Here is a 25,063-nt window from a genome sequence, read left to right as displayed (position 1 = left end):
TCGTATTTTTAAATATTGAATTAGTGTGTGGTATTGTATTTAATTATCTCATTTACATGTAGGATCATATATATTAACATTTATTTTGTGTAGAATCCTTTTCAAACATTTATTTTTTGCATATAATCGTGTTTAATTATTTCATGTACATGTAGGAAATTTTTTAATTTATGTGTACTTAATATTTAAATATTTCATTTACATTTATGATCGTAGTTAAATATTTAATTTATGCATAATTATGATCATAGATTATCATAATTTATGCATATGATCACGAATATACAATTTATTTCTAGGATCAGATATAATTTCTGTGTAGGATCATATTAAAAAAAAAAAAATTCTGTGTAGGATCATATTTAAATAATTTATGTGTAGGATCATATTAATATATATTTTATTTATGTGTAGGATCATATTTAAATAATGTATGTTTAAAATCATATTTAAATAATTATCTGTCGGATCATATTTAAATAGTTTAAATGTAGGATGATATTAATATATTTATTTCTGTGTAGGATCATATTAATATATATATTTTATTGATGTTTAGAATCATATTTAAATAATTATGTGTAGGATCATATTTAAATAGTTTAAATATAGGATCATATTAATATATTTATTTCTGTGTAGGATCTGAAGAGTGAGCGACACCGAGCTCAGATGGGATCTGCTCGTGCTATTCTTGAGAAATCCACCATGATGCTGTTGACGGCCTCGAAGGTGAGCGTGCGGGATTTAGGACTTGGAAATTGCTTACAAGTGACAGGACGTAGCCCAGTGGCAAAGTGCTCGTCTTATGTGTGGTTGGTCTAGCGTCGATCCACGTCGATCCACGTCAGTATACCCACTGAGCTATCTCTCGTTCCAGTCAGTGCACCACGACTGGTATATCAAAAGCTGTTAAATGTGCTATCCTGTTTGTGTGATGATGCATATAAAAGATCCCTTGCTATTAATTGAAAAATGTAGCGGGTTTCCTCTCTAAGACTATATGTCGAAATTATCAAATGCTTGACATCCATGCTAGATGATGAATAAATGAATGTGCTCTAGTGGTGTCGTTAAATAAAAAACTAAATATTTAACTTCATTGACATCTTTTTAAAAATCTGCACATTTGTTAGTTTACAGAACTGTACATATTTTTTTTATGATTGTCTGTCTCTCTGTCTCTCTGTCCGTGTTTACATATGTTCATGTACAAATTGTGTTTTTCACAGTCGTATTTGCGCCATCCTGACAGTCAGGCCGCTCTTCTCAATCGAGACGGCGTGTTCGCACAGATCCACCGCGCTCTTTACCTTATACAGCACATCGTCACCGACGGCAGCTATAACATTACCAATGGCAACACCTCGCCCACTATCAATGGTGACTCCGGAATCGGGCTGGCAACCACTCCAAGAGCAAGCAAGGCCTTCAAGGAATTTGAAGTAAGAAATTAAAGGGACATACCCTAGTTTCAACCTGTGAAAATTAACACTAAGTTTAGTTAATCTACAAACATGAAACACATTTGAATAAAGTTACAAGTGAGTGATACATCAGCCTGTGACTTTGAAATGGTGAAATACCCTCTGGAAACTCGACTCCATAACTGTTACTTCTCAGACACATGTGCGTTTTTAAATATATGAGAGATGCATTTTGTGATATTAAAAACACCATTATGAATATACCGAAATGATAATCTAACCATAAAATCTAAGTAGAGTATGATTTCAGTTATCAAAAATGGCTATAATAGTCAAAAATATACCGTAGCTACTGACCCAAGTTTTTGGGAGTGTAAAAATATATATATATATATATATTTTCGGTTATTAAAGCTTTATTGTCATTAACTTGCACATTACTTGCAATGTTTTAATTAAATTATAAATTTTGGCAAATTTGATGTATTTCTGGTAATTTTAAAAGGATGAAAATTAAGTACGTTTTTATAAATCCTAATTAATTAAACTAACATAAATGTAATGTCTAGCAATGAAAGCACATGGGCCATTCCAGAAATATGTAATTTTATAGCTTTTTTTTGGATCCAACCTCAGTATTTCACGGAAACGGTCGTTTCCAGCAGCATCTTGCTAACTAACATGTCATCAAAATAATGGAACCGAAAGTCCATTGCACATTAACGTGTTACATAATCCACTGCTACTATAATTACCAGAAAACAGATTCCAATCGTCATAGGGCACGGAACTGACGGTGTGTGTCCCATAAAATATGAAATCTATGTGCCTGTAAGCCAGAATTTCACTCACATGTGTGTTTGTTTTACTCTCAATACTGTCGGTGTGAGATCGATCCCCGTTGGTGGGCCCATTGGGCTATTTCTCATTCCAACCAGTGCACCACGACTGGTATATCAAAGGCCATGGTATGTACTACCCTGTCTGGGATGGTGCATATAAAAGATCTCTTGCTGCTAATCGAAAGGAGTAGCCCACGAAGTGGCGACAACGGGTTTTCCTCTTCAATATCTGTGTGGTCCTTAACCATATGTCCGACGCCATATAACCGTAAATAAAATGTGTTGAGTGCATTGTTAAATAAACCATTTCCTTCCTTGTATAGGAGCAGGTTGAGTTGACGCGTGTGACGCTGATTGGCCCCATCACGGAGGAGAAGCTGCAGTGTGCGTGTGACACGGTCGTCGAGACGACGCAGGACTTCACCGACTCGGCATACACGTCACATGACAGTCGGGAGAAGATCGTCCACCTCACCGAGTGTCTCAAGATGGAGCTCGACAAACTGCTCAAAGTCGGACAGAACCTGGTACAGTTCAGTCTTGTTTGTTACTGCTCAAAGTTGAATTTACAGTTAAATCTTGTTAGTTACTGCTCAAAGTTGAATTTACAGTTCAGTCATGTTAGTTACTGCTCAAAGTTGAATCTACAGTTCAATATTGTTAGTTACTGCTCAAAGTTGAATTTACAGTTCATTCATGTTAGTTACTGCTCAAAATTGAATTTACAATTAAATCTTGTTAGTTACTGCTCAAAGTTGAATTTACAGTTCAATCTTGTTAGTTACTGCTCAAAGTTGGACAAAACCTGGTACAGTTCAGTCTTGTTAGTTACTGCTCAAAGCTGAACAGAATGTGGTACAGTCCAATCATGGTAGTACTGCTCAAAGTTGGATAAAACCTGGTACAGTTCAATGGTGTTAGTTACTGCTCAAAGCTGAACAGAATGTGGTATAGTTCAATCATGTTAGTACTGCTCACAGTTGGATAAAACCTGGTACAGTTCAATGGTGTTAGTTACTGCTCAAAGCTGGACAGAATGTGGTATAGTTCAATCATGTTAGTACTGCTCACAGTTGGATAAAACCTGGTACAGTTCAATGGTGTTAGTTACTGCTCAAAGCTGGACAGAATGTGGTATAGTTCAATCATGTTAGTACTGCTCACAGTTGGATAAAACCTGGTACAGTTCAATGGTGTTAGTTACTGCTCAAAGCTGAACAGAATGTGGTATAGTTCAATCATGGTAGTACTGCTCAAAGTTGGACAAAACCTGGTACAGTTCAATGGTGTTAGTTACTGCTCAAAGCTGAACAGAATGTGGTATAGTTCAATCATGGTAGTACTGCTCAAAGTTGGACAAAACCTGGTACAGTTCAATGGTGTTAGTTACTGCTCAAAGCTGGACAAAACCTGGTACAGTTCAATGGTGTTAGTTACTGCTCAAAGTTGGACAAAACCTGGTACAGTTCAATGGTGTTAGTTACTGCTCAAAGTTGGACAAAACCTGGTACAGTTCCATCTTGTTTTAAATGCACTGACCCTAAGTATTATAGCTTTTTGGCATGCATAATGCGAGTCAATAGATTTCCAACCGGGTGTTCTGCTGTCTGGTCATTGTCAACGTTTAGTTAAAGTTTGTTTTAAGTATATGTTGGGAAGATTTGTGATGCATTTTTCAAAAAAAAAAAAAATTTAAGCTTCCTTACACAGCATTAGTGTTTGGTCACTGCTTATTATAATGATCATTACATAATAATCATAAATATGATAATTACAGAACTGCAAGGACAGCTTGACACCGACTCAGGAACTAGAGACGGCCATCTTGAAAACTGTGGAGGCCACAAGTAACCTTAGAAAACAGGTAAGACAAAAGTAAAAAAAATACTTGGGGACTGTGTGTGTTGGTGGGTTTATTAGTCACAGTTTAAATGTGTTGGGGTGTTGTTATTATTATTGGGTTTTTTTTTTTTAAAGCATTTGGGGTTTCATAAAACATACTGATTTCATTTTTGAGGTAGGTTATTGTGGATTTAACACAAATAAATATCAATTAGAACCACACTATAATTTTCTTTTCTGTTTTTTTTTAGATATTTTTACATTGTACACATAATTAAATCTATAAAACTCGGCATATAAATAAAGATATACAAATGGTAAACTAATGAAAGTTTTTTTTTCTTTTTGTTCCTGTTGAAAACTTTGTCCTCTCAAAAGTGGCTTGGCCCTACAAATTGGATCTAGCTTCACCCCTGGTCGTTAAATAAATATTCCTTTCCTTTCTAGGCCAAGTGTCAAAATAATCATATGTTAAAAACACCAAATAGTAGTACAGTGAAACCCCTCTAAACCGGACACCCTCGAGACAAAGTAAAATGTCCGGTTATAAGAGGTATCTGGTTTAGAGAGGTTAAATTCTGTACTAATTTTTGAAAAAGGACTGATAAACATCTGGTTTTGGGGGAATTCCGGTTTACAGAGGGTCCGCTTTTGAGAGGTTTCACTGTAGTTTAAAATGTGCTGAGATGTCATTAAATAAACATTCCTTTCCTTTCCAAATAGTCTTAGTTTAAAATGTTCTGCGGTGAGTGTCGTGGTGAGTGTCGTGTGCAAAACGTCAGGAAATATGAATTGGGGAATGCACTGTATACATTAATACAGTATGTTGACTGGTGTGACGTCAGGTGACATATCTCACCTGCAGTAGTCGGAAGGTTAATAAAGTGAGTGTCGTGTGCAAAACGGCGGGAAATATGAATTGGGAATGCACTGTATACAGTGTACAGTATGTCGACTGGTGTGACGTCAGGTGAGATGTCTCGCCTGCAGTAGTCAGAAAGTTGATAACAGAATAACTGGATATAACTTTAATAACAACAATAAAAATGTGCTGCATTGTCGCTAAGCAAACCTTCATTTTCTCTCTGTGTGTTCAGACCGGCCTCGGTGGTGTCATGGTTAGGCCATCGGTCTACAGGCTGGTGGGTACTGGGTTCAGATCCCAGTCGAGGCAAGTGAGTGAGTGCTCCGCAAGGCTCAATGGGTATGTGTAAACCACCTGAACCGACCAATGATCCATAACTGGTTCAACAAAGGCCATGGTTTGTGCTATCCTATAGCCAATGATAAGATAAAAAATAAGATAAATAAAACAAACTTCTTTTTTCTCTGTGTCTTTAGCTGCTGGAGACGGCAATGGAGCAGGCGTCTGAGTTGTTTCGGATGAACGAGGACCACGACCTACTTAAGGGTCTGTGTGTTTCGGGGACGAGCGGAGATGTGGCCCTCGTCGAGGAACTCACCATCAAGTTCGAGGAGCACATGGAGCAGCTTGAAGAGGTGAGCAGAGGCTGGGAGATCAAATCCCAGTACTGGCTTCTATTCAGTTATGGGTGTTTTCTTTTCTTTTTTTTTCCTTTGTCTTATTTTTATTTTATTTTTTATTTCATGCTAATTGATATACTGCATGCTATACATGGAACCATTTAAAAAAATATTTTTCGACATTTTACATGCAGCAGGGGCCATAATTAACCTTTAGACTAAGTACTGGATTAATTTTTGACAAAAACCACGTTGAGTGGGTGCAAGTTTATAATTTTTACTCACATATATTCACTTAAATGTTTTATAAATACATAAAATAAAGTTCATATTTGAATCAATAAGTATTATTTTCGTGGACTTTTCTAATTTTTATGATCTTTTAGATCAGTTATTGTTGATGAAAATTAGGCAAAAAATTGAAAAAGTCGCATTTATTTATTGGCATTTGTTACCAGCTGTCCAATATTTATTTCCATTATTCCCAATAACTGGTTTTCTGAGCAGATTTAAAAAAAACAAAAAAACTATAATTCATATCCCAATTTTTGGTGATTTTTGTTGTTGGTAAAATGATAAAATATATGATCAAATTAGCTGTCGCAATCAGCTATCGATCTGTGAAAATGACCGCGATGTGCCGCCATTGTTGTTAAGTGATTGATTTTAATAATTATGATATTTTCAGGTGTGTAAATTATTTCGTCACATGGCTTCAACAGATCCGCTTGTGATAGCTGCTGAACATAACGAGTCGTTTCTTCACAGTATCGGACCACTGGTATGTTCACTATAATTACTGTGTATTATCCATATGGTTCAACATAACCGAGTTAATAATAATCATACGAAGCACACATGAAATAACAAGTATAATGACGTAATTTGGGAAGCGGCGTCATAACATGACGTTGCTTCTCCAGTCCTAGCTCAGACTGTGCATTTAAAATATGACATCATTTCGTTGTCTCCTTCTAGTTGTGGCTAAAACATTTTGAGTTGGGTCTTGTTATTCATAAAGAAAAACCGGCCTCGGTGGCGTCGTGGCAGGCCATCGGTCTACAGGCTGGTAGGTACTGGGTTCGGATCCCAGTCGAGGTATGGGATTTTTAATCCAGATACCGACTCCAAACCCTGAGTGAGTGCTCCGCAAGGCTCAATGGGTAGGTGTAAACCACTTGCACCGATCAGTGATCCATAACTGGTTCAACAAAGGCCATGGTTTGTGCTATCCTGCCTGTGGGGAGCACAAATAAAAGATCCCTTGCTGCCAATCGGAAGAGTAGCCCATGTAGTGGCGACAGCGGGTTTCCTCTCAAAATCTGTGTGGTCCTTAACCATATGTCTGACGTCATATAACCGTAAATAAAATGTGTTGAGTGCGTCGTTAAATAAAACACTTCTTTCTTTCTTTCATAAAGAAAACAACAATAATAATAATGGATAATAAAGAGATTATTACACTCACATGTGAGTTGTACTGATTTTATAAACTCGTGTCAAGATTCATGTATTACCCTCTCTCTCGCTCGGGCAACACAAAAATCTTGACACTTGTTTCATAAAATCAGTACGACACACAAGTTTGTATAATAATCTCTATATATTCTCTGTTACTAATAGTCACTAACTAAACTGTACTGGGGTGTCATTAAATAAACATTTCTTTCCTTTCATGATAGCCGCTGTGGTGTTGTTAATTGAACATTTCTTTTCTAATAGTCACTGATTAAACAATATGCTGGGTTGTTATTAAAAAAAAATTTCCAGATAGCCACTGATTAATCAATCTGCCGAATGTCCCCTTACAAACATTCCTTTCCTTTCTTCCACAGACGCTGTACTCTGCTCAGACTCTAGCGCAGTACCCAAACAGTAAGATCGCACGAGAGAACCTCGACGTTTTCTCTGACGCGTGGGAGTCGCAGATAAATGAGCTATCCGTTCTAGTCAAAGAGGTGAACGACGTGTGTCAAGGTCGAATGGATAAACCGGTTTACTACTCGCTACCCAGACCAGGGGTAAGTCTATCACATCTGTTGGTTCTGTTTACTACTCCCATTTGATAGCTGCCATGTTTTGGTGTGGCAACTGCAAAACAGTCTTCACCATTCACTATAAACTTATTTATTATATACATAGCAATGAAATATATAGATCTAGTATGGCAACCATAAAAGTGATATCCGGTGAAAAGTAATATTTTCACTGTTTTAGCTACAGTGAAAGTATAGAAATTGTATTTACTTTTTTTGTAACAGTTCATGATTAAATTATCTCCGTTTGTCTTGTTTCTTCCTATTTAAGTTTGATGATTACCAATGCATCTGGTCGTATTTGAAAAATAAAAAAATGTAATTTAAACAACTGTACCTACAAAAATGGATGAAGTGCAATTACGATAAAATATCTAAAACGAATTGAATACGAAACTAAATAATGATGACACAATGCACTGTCATTGAGTATAAGTGTAAGAATTTAACGTTGTTCGATTTTGTGAGATTTTTCTGAGGATCGCTTTGTCAGGTATGTTTCCACAGCAGTATTATTAAATAAATGTTAATTTAATAATTTTAAAATGTCTATGGTCAAGTAAATTTTCTGGAAAAGTTCCATCGGAAGAAGTATATCATGGCGTTACATGTTTTTGATAGGATAAGTGAAAGATATTAACAAAAAGTGAAAAATATTGTCAAAAATTAGGAAAGATGTATATAATAAATAGCCCATTTCATGGTGGGGTTTTTTCGAATACGATTTTTATGTCAACTTGTGATGTGTGAAAACCATATTTTCACTCATTGCTTCGCAGTTCTTGAAAATATGATTTTTACACATTGCTCGGTGACATAAAAATCGTATTCGTAAAAAACATGAAATGGCCTCTATTTATTTCAATAATTAATATTTACTTCAAACAGATCACAATATACATAGAGAATAACTGTTTACTGTTTTAAGATATTGGCTTTATTATGCGAAGTTTTGAATAGCTAATGCCACGAGACTCTGCTGAAAGGCATTCGCCATTTGATATGAGGAGAATAAAGGCAATGTCTTAAAACTAAAACCGGTTATTTTATTTATCTTGCAATCCAATAGGAATAGTCAGAAAATTATTATTTATTCCAGTTTTTGTACACAAATCGAGTATATCATCAACCTAGCAAATCTTTACAAGATATATGATGTCATTCTTTAGAAGATGCTAGTTACATTCTGTCACATTCAAAAAATGTTTTAAAACTGAATTCAAATGTTTTGTATTTTTATCATGACACTAGACATTATTTGTATATACTGTACTAAAATGATTTAAAGAGTATGTTTCTTGAAAATCTAGTCTGAAATACTTGAGTAGAGTTGGGCGAATTAAACATCACCTTATCTAGTCATATCTTGCCAATGTATATAGTGATAGCAGGATAAAAATCTTTACCCTTCAATCACTGTATACATTGGCAAGATATGATGACTAGATAAATCTCTGTATTTTCAGTCACTGACCAAAAATATAGGTTACGTGACATAAGCCCGACTCGACTTGAGTATTTCAGACTAATTTTAATAAAAATACTCTTTAAATCCTTTGTTTTAATACAGTAAATACAAATAACTTTTAGTTTTGCAATAACTACACAAAACTTCTATATTTTTTTATGAATTAAGAGTTTAGAAATGCTTTATGAATGTAACAGAATATATCTAGCATCTTACAAAAAATGGCATCATGTATCTTGTATGACGTTATATGGCAGAAGGCTTGCTAAATTGATGATACTCGATTTGCGTACACAAAAATGGAATAAATAATGATTTTCTGACTATTCCTGTAGAATTGTAGGATAAATAAAATAACCGGTTACTGCCTTAAGATATGGGCTTTATCTTGCTCAGGTTGAATGGTGAATGCAGCTCAGCAGAGCTTCACAGCATTTGTCATTCTAACCTTCGCAGGATAAAGCTGATGTCTTAAGACCGTAACCAGTTATTCTCTATATATTCTCTATATACAGTCAACTCCACTTATTTGCACATCGGTTTATAGCATAATTCGGTTAATCGACTATTTTCACCCAACACGGAACCATTTGCCCTTATAACACTACAAAACATCCGGTTAATTGCACAGACTACAGGCTATATATCGGTTATTTGCACATATAAATAACGATTTTTTTTTTTTGGGTGCTAAATTAATGTCACAAATGACTGAGAATGTCTATCAAACTTTGGCAAAAAAACTCAAATAAATCACCGATTAATCTGTTTTGTTTGAGCTCACTGTGTGGTAAGCCGACTGTAAGTGTAATCGCTGTTTACAGAGTCGACGTGTGACATGCAAATGAGATGGTGTGCACGTTACTACTGGTGAATCACAATACCCGACTACAAGATTTAAGAATGACATAATTAAGTTGAATAAACCTAAGACCTAATGTTTTGTTTGCAATATATTGCTGTTAATCAGAGGCCATCTCAATAACAAGTAACTCTCCGACTATTATTTTTAGAAGTACCGCCTGTGCGCTTGTACGCTTGAACTTTTTGATGGTTCTGTTGTTTCAAGTTTATCTCATTAACTACATGGCTAATACACTTTGTTTACACTAGTGGATGGTCAGTGGGGTTTTTTTTAATGCACAAAGTTTGTGTTTTTAGAAAACGACGCCAGTTTGTGTTTTTAGAAAACGACGCCCAGTGACGGACGTTGTTGGTTTTTTAGAAAATGATTTCTGGTCTGGCAGATTAAAACAAAAACGCCATGCTAATTATATATATCGATAGATATATTTTTTTACATTTATATATATCCAACTGCATGTGACATGTGTTAACTGTAATAGTTCCGGTATGAAGTACCGCATTATGCTAGACTGTCTCCCATGCCACTTTGTAGTTGGATGGCTGTTACAAAGTGAAAGTCGGTACTCTATCGGTTAATCGACTAACCCGGTTAATTGCACAAAATCGAGCAGCACCAAGGGTATGCAAATAAGCGGGTTTGACTGTATGTGTATTTGCCATTCATAAAAAAAAAAAAATTGTTATGTAGAATACTGTCCCGCACCGTACTTGCCCTCCAAACAGGTAGTCTGACCCCTCCCTCCCCCCCCACCCCCCACCCACTCACCTGTAGTCCAAACACTGACCCACCTATAACTCTACACTATTGCTGCTAACTCACCTACCACACAGTAAAAGTTTTATGTCAATTTATTTTTATGTTTATATCCAATTAAAGTTCATGCATGCTGTCCTGGGCACACACATCTCAGCTATCATCTGGGCTGTCTGTCCAGGACAGTGGATTAGTTGTTAATGGTTAGTGAGAGAGAAGTGGGTATAGTTGTCTTTCACCTACCCACTGAGTTGTTAAAACTTTTGCTCCGGGTGGGAGCCAGTACCAGGCTGTGAACCCTGTACCTACCAGTCTTATGTCTGATGGCGTAACCACGACACCACCGAGGCCAGTACAGTAAAAGTAAACGAGGTAACGGTTTTATACCTACTGTCCCTATTCCTGTCGCACATCTCTACCACTCTTCCTTAAGTCCTAAAATATTTCGGACAGAGACTACTAAAATGTTCAGGGGTGGGAAGTAGCCAGGTGGTTAAAGTGCTTGCTTGATGCGCGGTCAGTTTGGGATCAATTCTCACCAGTGGGCCCATTGGACCATTTGTTGTTCCAGCCAGTGCACCACGACTGGTATATCAAAGGCTGTAGTATGTGCTATTCTGTCTGTGAGAGATGCATATAAAAGACCCATTGCTACTAATGGAAAAATGTAGTGGGTTTCCTCTCTAAGACTACATATGTCAAAATTACCAAATGTTTGACATCCAGTTGCCGACAATTAATAAATCAGTGTAGTCTAGTGGTGTCATTAAACAAAACAAACATGTTTTCCTTAAGTCCTAAAATACTTTGGACAGAGTTATTGTTTCTATTGTATATATTCGGTATTTGTCAAAATGCATTGTATCATTGTACGAAGCCTAATTTTATCTGTCACGATTTTCTATTTGTGTGTTAAGGCTTCCACTCCCCCACAGGCAAGTATTGTGGTAACCCGTGTCAGTCTGTTTCTCACCCTCCACACCCTGTGCACCCTTACGCACCATCAGCACTGTACACCCCAAGTCATGTGATTGTTTTCATATTGTGTGGTTTCTTCACATGTTTGATATGCTTTCTTTCAGCTTCGATTGTGGAATAAATATATATTAAGATTTGGTTACAGAACAGTCCCAGTTTTTAGCATAACGGGCTTAAATATTACTTAAAACTGTTAATCCATTATTGTCAGGCCATACTTAATCTTCTGACTACTGCAGGCGAGACATCTTGCTGAAATGAATGAATGAAATGAATGAATGTTTAACGACACTCCAGCACGAAAAATCTTGCCCAACGTCACACAAACCAACATATTGTATACCGCATGTGTGAGTGGTCGGAAATAAGAAAATAAAACAACCGAAAATCACTTATTTGAGACTTAAGGCCACTTGACATTCTGCCATTGTCAAATGAGAAAATTCTTATCAAAAACCACTTTTTCAACTAAAAATGTCCCAGATGTTTCTCGCAAAAAAAGAAGAAAAAAAAGTAATGTGGCCTGCACCATAAACTTTGTTGTCAGTAATGTTTCTATTAATGTGAATATGTGGTCTTCCCATGCCATGACCCCTATACCATATATACATAATATTATATATTAAATGTATTGCTTTTGTTTGCCGTTTCGAAACTGTAGAGGTGTACCTTTTTTTTGGTACAGTAAAACACTAAAGTCCGAATCATATTGTTAATGGTCTCCAAATTACCTTGTTGCAAAATATTATGTTGATAAAATGTTCTATTTCTACATGATTTGGTATGTGGTTTCATTGTAATGTTTCTGTATATGTGGTCTTCCCAAATGGTCTGTATATGCTCAAATGACAATATTTCTGTTATTGTGGCCTTATTGTAATATGTTATGCTGTTAAAATGTGCTGTTTCTAGATTATTCGTATATGGTCTCATTGTAGTGTTTCTGTATATGTGGTCTTCCCAAATGGTCTGTATATGACCAAATTTCAATATTTCTATTATTGTGGCCATATTGTAATATATGTTATGCTGTTAAAATGTGCTATTAATAGATGGTTTATATATGGTCGTATTGTAATATTTCTGTATATGTTATCTTCTCAAGTGGTCTATATGCCCAAATGACAATATTTCTGTTATTGTGGCCTTAATGCAATATATGTTATGCTGTTAAAATGTGCTGTTAATAGATGGTTTATATATGGTCTTATTGTAATATTTCTGTTTATGTTGTGAACATGTGGTCTTCCCAAATGGTCTCTACATGTATGTGCCCATATTGCAATATTTATGTTATAAATGGTCTTTGTGTGGCCTTATTGCGACATATGGTATGTTGTTAAAATGTGTTCTGTGTAGATGGTTGCCTTATTGCAATATTTATGTTAATCATTGAAACAGGTCTTTCTAAAATGGTCTACATGCAGCTTTATTGCAGTATTTCTGTTACATTATGAAAAATGGCTAATTTGGTAATAGATAAATAGAGAATAATACATGAGTGGCCATTAGATACCATTTATCTCACAACGAGTTGCTAATGGAAAATGCACTGTTCTAAATGGTCTAATAAGAGTTTTCAATTTCTTTTTAATTGTTTCCATTACTATGGAAACAAATAGCCAGAATGAGCAAATTCCCTGTTTTCTAAGCACAACTCCAAAACCGTTCAAGATAGCTTAGTTTAGAAAATGTTGAACAGATGACAGTATACATATAGTTGTCTAGTAAAACCTTTTGCTAAGATGGAGTTTTCATTTTTAATATCATTTTCTGTTACCAGCCAAATAAATGTGGTTTCCATTTCAATAGTGGGTGATATTGATGACTATGTACACATGTGCATCTTCTTGTTTTTTGGTTTTTTGTTCTTTTTTTCTCTTGTACGTTTTTCTTGTACACATTTACTTGCTGTTTATCTAAACAGTGTTGGCACTTTTGTTTTGTTGTAAGCTGTCGAGGACTCTTGAGGATTAAAATATGCATCATTTACTGTTAATGCTTGAATTATCGGAGGCCTACAGTTTCAGGGCTTTTCGAAATTTTATAAAATCATCAAGCCATATGGGATATGGGATCAGTGATTTTTTTTTTTTTAATTTATTAGCCACGATTAAAAATTCACTTGCCCTACTTTACTTTAAGTTAAAGGGACATACCGTAGTTTTTAAACACTAAGGCACATTTTTCACTATTAAAGCCGTTTATGATCACTGAAATCAAACTTTACTTACATTATATTGTTTAGATGATCCATTTTCGTACAACCGAAGTGTTTCTGGTCATCCTGGTGTTTCTAATACCAAAATGCATTTTTGATATTTTTATAAACACACGTGTGTCTGAGAAGCAACAGTTATGGAGTCGCGTTTTAGTCTATTTTTAAGGGTATTTCAACGTGATAGACTCTTGTTTCACTCTGTTGTATCCAAATTTGTTACAGGTTTGTAAATTAACCAAACGTAGTGTCCATTTTTACCGGTTGAAACTGGGGTCTAGGTGAAAAAATATATCTTGGTGTTTAAAAACTACGGTCTGTCCCTTTAATACATTTTTACAAAATAATAGTAAACATTACATGGATGTCACCTAAAGAGAGAGAAATGTCTTAAAAAACACTAACAGTGGGAGTTGAAGGGCAGGATATTCATATTCACAAAATAGACTTTAACTGCAACATTTGACAAACACATTTCACTAGCCGTCGGGCATGGCATTAGTAGTTATTTACTAGCCCAACATTGAATATCACTAGCCATGGGAGTGGGGCTACCATAATCTAGAAGCCCTGTCTGGCATGGCAGTAGTAGTTATTTACTAGCCCAACATTGAATATCACTAGCCATGGGAGTGGGGCTACCATAATCTAGAAGCCCTGTCTGGCATGGTAGTAGTAGTTATTTACTAGCCCAGCATTGAATATCACTAGCCATGGGAGTGGGGCTACCATAATCTAGAAGCCCTGTCGGGCATGGCAATAGTAGTTATTTACTAACCCAACACTGAATATCACTAGCCATGGGAGTGGGGCTACCATAATCTAGAAGCCCTGTCTGGCATGGCAGTAGTAGTTATTTACTAGCCCAGCATTGAATATCACTAGCCATGGGAGTGGGGCTACTATAATCTAGAAGCCCTGTCTGGCATGGCAGTAGTAGTTATTTACTAGCCCAGCATTGAATATCACTAGCCATGGGAGTGGGGCTACTATAATCTAGAAGCCCTGAGTTTCTTTATCTTTTTTCTTGGTTATGTTATCAGTATATAATGTAACATAATGATATAATTGTTGCACCTATTAAGTCACATTTTTCTCACTGTGTGTAACACAAAGGTTTTCTTTTCTTACTTTTCACTATTACTCTTATTATTGATGTGAATGTCAGTTGTTTGGGGGGGGGGGGGGGGGGGGGTCATAACATTTTCACAAAGTTGACTGCAGTTATCTAAAATTCTGAAAACTGAGCTTTATTTAACTATGGTTTAGAGTTTGTATCTGTTAAAATCTTGTTTAGCTTTTATTTTAAAATGGTATTACATTACTGATGTTTATTTCACAATGTAGGAAATGGTACATGTCAACACCTGTATTTAATGAAGGACAAAAAGGCAAAAAGTTGTTTAATTTCTTAATACATTAAAAAAAAAAATACATGTACATATGTACATTGTACTTTAAACATCAAAATGTATTATTGACAATAAACTGTCTTTGTGGGTACATCATCACACTTACACAGGCAGGATGTGGCTCAGTGTCATAGGTCACAGGATCAATTGCCCTCGGTGGACTTTGGTTTTTCGTGTCGTAAACAATGCTCTTCTTTTTGTTGTTGTTGTTGTTGTCTGGTTTATGTAAATGTATACATTGCACTGAATTATAGCACTGATAAAGTTTAATTCAGTCGGTAGAACACTCACCTGGGGTGCTCAGGTTTCTCCACGGCCTGTAAAATTGTGGTGTGTGCTGTCCTGTCTTTGAGAAAAAATGCTCTACGACTATAACTTTTTTCTTCTTGTTTTTGTTGTTGTCTGGTTTATGTAAATGTATACATCATATTTTAAAAAACTAACTATGGGAGTTTGATAATATATAACATGTGAATTATAGCACTGATAAAGCTCAAGTTTCTCCACAGCCTGTAAAAGTGTGGTGTGTGCTGTCCTGTCTTTGAGAAGGTACATATATAAAAGATCCCGTGACTGCTAATGGGAAGATGTAGCATGGTTTCATCTGGTACTGTCCTATCTATGATGTGGACTTACCGCAGACCCGTCATGTAACTGTGGATACAGATTAGAAAACAATATCCATTTTTTTCTTACAATGTAAACAATATGAACAACAGAGACTGATTCTATGTAATTCCTTACAGCTTTTTCAACCAATAGATTTACAGTTACTGTTATATGGTAGAAGCACATTAAGCGATGCCAATAATAAAGAAGTATTTACTTATGTTCAAATATATATAAAAAAACCTCATCGTTTAGATTAACAAAGTATTATTTAAATTACCAAAAGGATTATTTGTAAATGTGATAGCGAATTTAACTGCACGTGATGTACTATTTGTGTAATCTTTTCTATCATATTTGTTTTTCTTTCCTTTACATTCTTTTGTATATAATACATTTCCTTACACTGGTTATCATTGAATGTATACATGTAGTTGATATTTACAGCTATGTAATATAGGTCGCCATGTATATTGTATGAATATAGAAGAGGGCCTCGTAAATTGTCAAACTTGTGCCCAATTCTTTTGTTATTTGTACAATAAAATATGTTTTCAATCAATCAATCTATGGGTAGGGGCGGGGCGCGGCCCAGTGGTAAAGTGCTCGTTTGACGCGTGGTCAGTTTGGGATCGATCCCTGTCTAAATTACTGTGTGATACCTCTAGTTCAGACTTACAATGTCTCCTTTAGAGCATTTATTTCAGTTAAAGGGTGGGACGTAGCCCAGTTGTAAAGCACTCGTTTGACGCGTGTTCAGTTTGGGATCGATCCCTGTCTAATTTACTGTCTGATACATCTAGTTCAGACCTACAATGTCTCCTTTAGAGCATTTATTTCGGTTAAAGGGTGGGACGTAGCCCAGTTGTAAAGCACTCGTTTGACGCGTGTTCAGTTTGGGATCGATCCCTGTCTAAATTACTGTCTGATACCTCTAGTTCAGACCTACAATGTCTCCTTTAGAGCATTTATTTCAGTTAAATGGTGGGACGTAGCCCAGTTGTAAAGCACTCGTTTGACGCGTGTTCAGTTTGGGATTGATCCCTGTCTAATTTACTGTCTGATACCTCTAGTTCAGACCTACAATGTCTCCTTTAGAGCATTTATTTCAGTTAAAGGGTGGGACGTAGCCCAGTGGTACAGCGTTCGTTTGACGCGTGTTCAGTTTGGGATCGATCCCTGTCTAAATTACTGTCTGATACCTCTAGCTCAGACTTACAATGTCTCCTTTAGAGCATTTATTTCAGTTAAAGGGTGGGACGTAGCCCAGTGGTACAGCGTTCGTTTGACGCGTGTTCATTTTGGGATCGATCCCTGTCTAATTTACTGTCTGATACCTCTAGTTCAGACTTACAATGTCTCCTTTAGAGCATTTATTTCAGTTAAAGGGTGGGACGTAGCCCAGTGGTACAGCGTTCGTTTGACGCGTGTTCAGTTTGGGATCGATCCCTGTCTAATTTACTGTCTGATACCTCTAGTTCAGACTTACAATGTCTCCTTTAGAGCATTTATTTCAGTTAAAGGGTGGGACGTAGCCCAGTGGTACAGCGTTCGTTTGACGCATGTTCATTTTGGGATCGATCCCTGTCTAATTTACTGTCTGATACCTCTAGTTCAGACTTGCAATGTCTCCTTTAGAGCATTTATTTCAGTTAAAGGGTGGGACGTAGCCCAGTGGTACAGCGTTCGTTTGACGCGTGTTCAGTTTGGGATCGATCCCTGTCTAAATTACTGTCTGATACCTCTAGCTCAGACTTGCAATGTCTCCTTTAGAGCATTTATTTCAGTTAAAGGGTGGGACGTAGCCCAGTGGTACAGCGTTCGTTTGACGCGTGTTCAGTTTGGGATCGATCCCTGTCTAATTTACTGTCTGATACCTCTAGTTCAGACTTACAATGTCTCCTTTAGAGCATTTATTTCAGTTAAAGGGTGGGACGTAGCCCAGTTGTAAAGCACTCGTTTGACGCGTGTTCAGTTTGGGATCGATCCCTGTCTAAATTACTGCCTGATACCTCTAGTTCAGACTTACAATGTCTCCTTTAGAGCATTTATTTCGGTTAAAGGGTGGGACGTAGCCCAGTGGTAAAGCGCTCGTTTGACGCGTGGTCAGTTTGGGATCGATCCCTGTCTAAATTACTGTGTGATACCTCTAGTTCAGACCTACAATGTCTCCTTTAGAGCATTTATTTCAGTTAAAGAGTGGGACGTAGCCCAGTTGTAAAGCACTCGTTTGACGAGTGTTCAGTTTGGGATCGATCCCTGTCTAAATTACTGTGTGATACATCTAGTTCAGACTTACAATGTCTCCTTTAGAGCATTTATTTCAGTTAAAGAGTGGGACGTAGCCCAGTTGTAAAGCACTCGTTTGACGCGTGTTCAGTTTGGGATCGATCCCTGTCTAAATTACTGTGTGATACCTCTAGTTCAGACATACAATGTCTCCTTTAGAGCATTTATTTCAGTTAAAGGGTGGGACGTAGCCCAGTTGTAAAGCGCTCGTTTGACGCGTGTTCAGTTTGGGATCGATCCCTGTCTAACTTACTGTGTGATACCTCTAGTTCAGACTTACAATGTCTCCTTTAGAGCATTTATTTCGGTTAAAGGGTGGGACGTAGCCCAGTTGTAAAGCACTCGTTTGACGCATGTTCAGTTTGGGATCGATCCCTGTCTAAATTACTGTGTGATACCTCTAGTTCAGACTTACAATGTCTCCTTTAGAGCATTTATTTCGGTTAAAGGGTGGGACGTAGCCCAGTTGTAAAGCACTCGTTTGACGCGTGTTCAGTTTGGGATCGATCCCTGTCTAAATTACTGTCTGATACCTCTAGCTCAGACTTACAATGTCTCCTTTAGAGCATTTATTTCAGTTAAAGGGTGGGACGTAGCCCAGTTGTAAAGCACTCGTTTGACGCGTGTTCAGTTTGGGATCGATCCCTGTCTAAATTACTGTGTGATACCTCTAGTTCAGACCTACAATGTCTCCTTTAGAGCATTTATTTCGGTTAAAGGGTGGGACGTAGCCCAGTGGTAAAGCGCTCGTTTGACGCGTGGTCAGTTTGGGATCGATCCCTGTCTAAATTACTGTGTGATACCTCTAGTTCAGACCTACAATGTCTCCTTTAGAGCATTTATTTCAGTTAAAGAGTGGGACGTAGCCCAGTTGTAAAGCACTCGTTTGACGCGTGTTCAGTTTGGGATCGATCCCTGTCTAAATTACTGTGTGATACCTCTAGTTCAGACTTACAATGTCTCCTTTAGAGCATTTATTTCGGTTAAAGGGTGGGACGTAGCCCAGTTGTAAAGCACTCGTTTGACGCGTGTTCAGTTTGGGATCGATCCCTGTCTAAATTACTGTGTGATACCTCTAGTTCAGACTTACAATGTCTCCTTTAGAGCATTTATTTCGGTTAAAGGGTGGGACGTAGCCCAGTGGTAAAGCACTCGTTTGACGCGTGTTCAGTTTGGGATCGATCCCTGTCTAAATTACTGTCTGATACCACTAGTTCAGACTTACAATGTCTCCTTTAGAGCATTTATTTCGGTTAAAGGGTGGGACGTAGCCCAGTTGTAAAGCACTCGTTTGACGCGTGTTCAGTTTGGGATCGATCCCTGTCTAAATTACTGTCTGATACCTCTAGTTCAGACTTACAATGTCTCCTTTAGAGCATTTATTTCAGTTAAAGGGTGGGACGTAGCCCAGTTGTAAAGCACTCGTTTGACGCGTGTTCAGTTTGGGATCGATCCCTGTCTAAATTACTGTGTGATACCTCTAGTTCAGACCTACAATGTCTCCTTTAGAGCATTTATTTCAGTTAAAGAGTGGGACGTAGCCCAGTTGTAAAGCACTCGTTTGACACGTGTTCAGTTTGGGATCGATCCCTGTCTAAATTACTGTGTGATACCTCTAGTTCAGACCTACAATGTCTCCTTTAGAGCATTTATTTCAGTTAAAGGGTGGGACGTAGCCCAGTTGTAAAGCACTCGTTTGACGCGTGTTCAGTTTGGGATCGATCCCTGTCTAAATTACTGTCTGATACCTCTAGTTCAGACTTACAATGTCTCCTTTAGAGCATTTATTTCGGTTAAAGGGTGGGACGTAGCCCAGTTGTAAAGCACTCGTTTGACGCGTGTTCAGTTTGGGATCGATCCCTGTCTAAATTACTGTCTGATACCTCTAGTTCAGACTTACAATGTCTCCTTTAGAGCATTTATTTCAGTTAAAGGGTGGGACGTAGCCCAGTTGTAAAGCACTCGTTTGACGCGTGTTCAGTTTGGGATCGATCCCTGTCTAAATTACTGTGTGATACCTCTAGTTCAGACTTACAATGTCTCCTTTAGAGCATTTATTTCGGTTAAAGGGTGGGACGTAGCCCAGTTGTAAAGCACTCGTTTGATGCGTGTTCAGTTTGGGATCGATCCCTGTCTAAATTACTGTCTGATACCTCTAGCTCAGACTTACAATGTCTCCTTTAGAGCATTTATTTCGGTTAAAGGGCGGGATGCGGCCCAGTGGTAAAGCGCTCGTTTGACGCGTGGTCAGTTTGGAATCGATCCCTGTCGGTGGGCCCATTGGGCTATTTCTTGTTCCAGCCAGCACATCACGACTGGTATATCAAAGGCCGTGGTATGTACTACCCTGTCTGTGGGATGGTGCATATAAAAGATTCCTTGCTGGTAATCAAAAAGAGTAGCCCATGAAGTGGCGACAGCAGGTTTCCTCTCTCAATATCTGTGTGGTCCTTAACCACATGTCTGACACCATATAACCGTAAATAACATGTGTTGAGTACGTCATTAAGTAAAACATTTCATTCTTTCTCATCCCAACCATTGCTCCACAACTGTTGTAACAAAGGCTGTGGTATGTACCATCCTGTCTGTGGGATGATATATGTAAAAGATGCCTTGCTGCTATAATTTAAAAGTGTAGCTCACAGCATGGTAGCATCAGGTTTCTTCTCTTATTATCTGTGTGGTCCTTAGCCATGTCTGATGCCGTATAACCACACTGGGTTCGTAGCGGTCTTTAAATTCCTTCAAAGTCATGGTGGCATCAGGTTTCTTCTCTTATTATCTGTGTGGTCCTTAGCCATGTCTGATGCCGTATAACCACACTGGGTTCGTAGCGGTCTTTAAATTCCTTCAAAGTCATGGTGGCATCAGGTTTCTTCTCTTATTATCTGTGTGGTCCTTAGCCATGTCTGATGCCGTATAACCACACTGGGTTCGTAGCAGTCTTTAAATTCCTTCAAAGTCATGGTGGCATCAGGTTTCTTCTCTCATTATCTGTGTGGTCCTTAGCCATGTCTGATGCCGTATAACCACACTGGGTTCGTAGCGGTCTTTAAATTCCTTCAAAGTCATGGTGGCATCAGGTTTTTTCTCTCATTATCTGTGTGGTCCTTGGCCATGTCTGATGCCATATAACCACACTGGGTTCGTAGCGGTCTTTAAATTCCTTCAAAGTCATGGTGGCATCAGGTTTCTTCTCTCATTATCTGTGTGGTCCTTAGCCATGTCTGATGCCGTATAACCACACTGGGTTCGTAGCGGTCTTTAAATTCCTTCAAAGTCATGGTGGCATCAGGTTTTTTCTCTCATTATCTGTGTGGTCCTTAGCCATGTCTGATGCCGTATAACCACACTGGGTTCGTAGCGGTCTTTAAATTCCTTCAAAGTCTTTGAATTTGAAAAAATTATTTTTTGGTCTTTGAAAGTCTTTGAATTATAACATAGGTCTTTAAAAGTCTTTAAATTCTCACAAGTCATAGCCAAAGATGATATCTTTTACAGCTGCATGCATTTGATATTTTCCAGTTACAAGGTTTAATCTGTCATGATGCATGTAAAAAAGCTCAATTTTTTGCCATGGACAGCAACATAAATGAACTGATTTGGTATTTTTATTGCATTCTGTTGTCTTTGACCACTGTGTAAAAGTCTTTGAAAATCTTTGAATTAGTTTGGTCTTTAAGGCTATGAACCCTGCCATAAATAAACATGCATTGAGTGAATCATTAAATGAAACATTTCTTTCTTTCTTCGTTACCATGTCATGTAAAAAAAAAAAACCCGAAAAATTAGATTACTTTTATAACATTTGCAAGATATTGCTTTGATTAAAAACTATTAAACAACAACAACAAAGAAACCTCCCTAAAAAGAGAACGAAATAAACAAACAGTTAATTAACAATCACAAGTAAATACATTAACACTTTATTTGCCAGAAGAATTTATCAACTAATTGCTAACAATATTATGAGCAGCTTAAACTACTTATGGATGTTGTATAATAGCATGTGTTCTACCTTACCGGTAATATTATAGTAAGTAAAATGATTGTGAGTTTGAATGTTGTAATAATAAATTACAATTGCACAATATACCTGTAGTAATCTGGATTTGCTTTAATATTATTAATAATAAATTACCATGTTACACAAAGCAGTAATCTAGATTTTGTTTATTTATTTTTCAGAAACATGGAACAACATCAAGATCTCTTCGTCCTGCAAAACTGGATGCTGAGGTTAGCATTAACATTGAGGGCCCCGTTCCCACGAAGCGATCTTAGTGCTAAGATCACCTTAAAAACATCAGATAGCTATGCACTTAAAGAGATCTTAGGGATAAAATTGCTTTGTGGAACGGGGCCCAGGTCTCTTCTCCAAGACTACAAGTCCTGTTGTTTGATAACATTTATCTTATGAGTTGTTTAAAAACACATATAATGAGTGGACGATAAACGGTTTTTACCATGCACAAATGTAATATTCTATTTAAAACATATCCTTAAAAGCTAGGTTCAAACAAAAGGATTTTCCCACTAAAACCTATTGACAGCACTTCTGCTTAACTAACTCATCCAAGACAGCAGTCAGTTTTAGGTAAACTTATACATCACAGGGCAGTCAGTTTTGGTTGCATTAATTTCATTGGATGATATTGCTTTGGCATCTGGGTTAGCAGCCAATCAAATGTTTTTAAATCTGTCTCCCACATGTGATACGACTGAGTAATACCCAAAATAAAAATCACACTGGCTTCTCCTCAATGAGACGATTACAAAATTTACTTTTTCAGATTTGTGTTTATTTTCACGTTTGTTTATATCAAAAAATTTATATGCCCATCTATGATGGGTCGTATTATGGTATGGCGTTGTCCATCTGTCCATATGTACGTACGTCTGTTAACTTTTTTTTGTCAGGACCATATCTTGTATACAGATGCATACAGGACTATCAAACCTCACATGTAGGAACAACTTGGGATGGCAGTGTGTCACATACTATTACTAGGTCACTGTGACCTACTTTTCACGGTCTACTGCATACAGGACCATAAAACCTCAGTTGGAACAACTTGAGATGGTGGTGTGTCGCGTACTATTACTAGGTCACTGTGACCTACTTTTCACAGTCTACTGCACATAACAGTAAATCCTTGTCTGGACCATATCTTGCATACAGATGCATTAAGGATTGTCAAACCTCACATATAGGAACAATTTGGGATGGTGGTGTGCAGTGTACTATTACTAGGTCACTGTGCCCTACTTTTCATGGTCTACTGCACATATCAGTAAATACTTGTCCGGACCATATCTTGCATAAAAATGCATACAGGACCATCAAACCTCACATATAGGAACAACTTGGGATGGCGGTGTGTCGTTTATTATTACTAGGTCACTGTGATCTACTTTTCACGGTCTACTGCACATAACAGTAAATACTTGTTAGGACCATATCCTGCATACAGATGCACACAGGACCATCAAACCTCACATGTAGAAACAACTTGGGATGGTGGTTGGTCCAAAACAAACTGTTCATCCATCCTATTGCAAACATTTCACATAATTAGAATTGAATCATACCTGTAACATTTTTATTAATATATACTCTTCAAAAGAAGAAACGCAAAACCACATTGTCGTAACATTTGGAGAATTGATTTAATTATTGAATGGTGAGTCCGATAATTACCAAATGTTGCAGGATTGTTCACAATTCACTCTAGTCCATTGTGAGTAAGTGATAGGACACACCACCAAGGTCAAGGTCAAGGTCATCTGGAGTCAATACCGGGTGTGGCCTCCGCGTGTGTTGACAACTGCCTGGCACCGCCTGCCCATTGAAGCAACCAGAGTACGGATGACGTCCCGGGGGATGGTGGCCCTCTCGGCCTGCAAGGCTGCTGCCAGCTCGGGCAGGGTCTGGGGCTGTGGTTGTCGCTGTCGGAGGCGTCGGTCCAACTCGTCCCATAGATGCTCAATTGGGTTCAAATCCGGTGATATCGATGGCCAAGGAAGGACATTAATGTTGTTGTTCTGTAGGAAAGCCGTTGTGAGACGTGCTGTGTGAGGCCTGGCGTTGTCATGTTGGAACACTACGTTGGCGTTGGCCATAACTGGAACGATGTGTGGCCGGAGGATCTGGTCAATGTAGCCCTGTGCATTCAGGTTGCCCTGCACGTGGACCAGGTCAGTTCTGCCAGTGTGTGAGATGGCTGCCCACACCATGACACTACCCCCGCCGAATCTGTCCACTTCCTGCACGCAGTTTGCCGCATAACGTTCACCACGACGCCTATACACGCGACATCTTCCATCATGACGTCGGAGCAGAAATCGGGACTCGTCACTGAACCACACCTGTCTCCATCGCAGTTGAGGCCATTGTCGATGAATCTGGCACCACTGCAGTCGGAGTCGACGGTGTTGTGGTGTTAAGATGACACCTCGAACTGGACGTCTGGCACGAATTCCTACCTCACGTAGGCGGTTCCGTACAGTCTGGTCGGATATCCTGCGCAAACCTGGTATTGCTGCGGCTGTGGAGGTGGCAGTAGTCAATCGTTCCCGAAGGTGGCGTACCCGGATGTAGCGGTCCTGCCCGGGGGTAGTGACCCGTGGTCGACCGGATCTAGGGAGGTCACGTGTTGATCCATGTTGCTGGTAACGGTCCCACAGTCTGGAGATGGTGCTTGGGGACACATGGAATGCCCTGGCAATGGCCGTTCTGGATTCGCCTGCGTCTAGTCGGCCGATGGCATTGTTTCTCTGCGGTTCACTGAGACGTGGCATGTCCTGGATTGTCAACTGTCGGCCAGATACAG

General features: G+C 38.2%; 1 protein-coding gene across 1 annotated transcript in view; it reads left to right on the top strand.

Annotated features, from left to right (window-relative positions):
• The window catches only part of LOC121387857 (alpha-catulin-like), a 53,195-nt gene that overhangs the window by 13,603 nt on the left and 14,529 nt on the right, over positions 1-25,063 (top strand). The window contains exons 5-12 of the mRNA XM_041519086.1: positions 643-732; positions 1,233-1,445; positions 2,593-2,796; positions 4,047-4,133; positions 5,453-5,611; positions 6,285-6,377; positions 7,432-7,617; positions 22,419-22,469. Coding sequence (XP_041375020.1) covers positions 643-732; positions 1,233-1,445; positions 2,593-2,796; positions 4,047-4,133; positions 5,453-5,611; positions 6,285-6,377; positions 7,432-7,617; positions 22,419-22,469 — 1,083 coding nt within the window. The remainder of the gene's footprint in view (positions 1-642; positions 733-1,232; positions 1,446-2,592; positions 2,797-4,046; positions 4,134-5,452; positions 5,612-6,284; positions 6,378-7,431; positions 7,618-22,418; positions 22,470-25,063) is intronic.

This window comes from Gigantopelta aegis, chromosome 13, assembly GCF_016097555.1.
Source record: "Gigantopelta aegis isolate Gae_Host chromosome 13, Gae_host_genome, whole genome shotgun sequence".
Classification (NCBI taxonomy): domain Eukaryota; kingdom Metazoa; phylum Mollusca; class Gastropoda; order Neomphalida; family Peltospiridae; genus Gigantopelta; species Gigantopelta aegis.
Note: the sequence above shows the minus strand (reverse complement) of the source record. Positions and strands in the feature narration are given on the sequence as shown.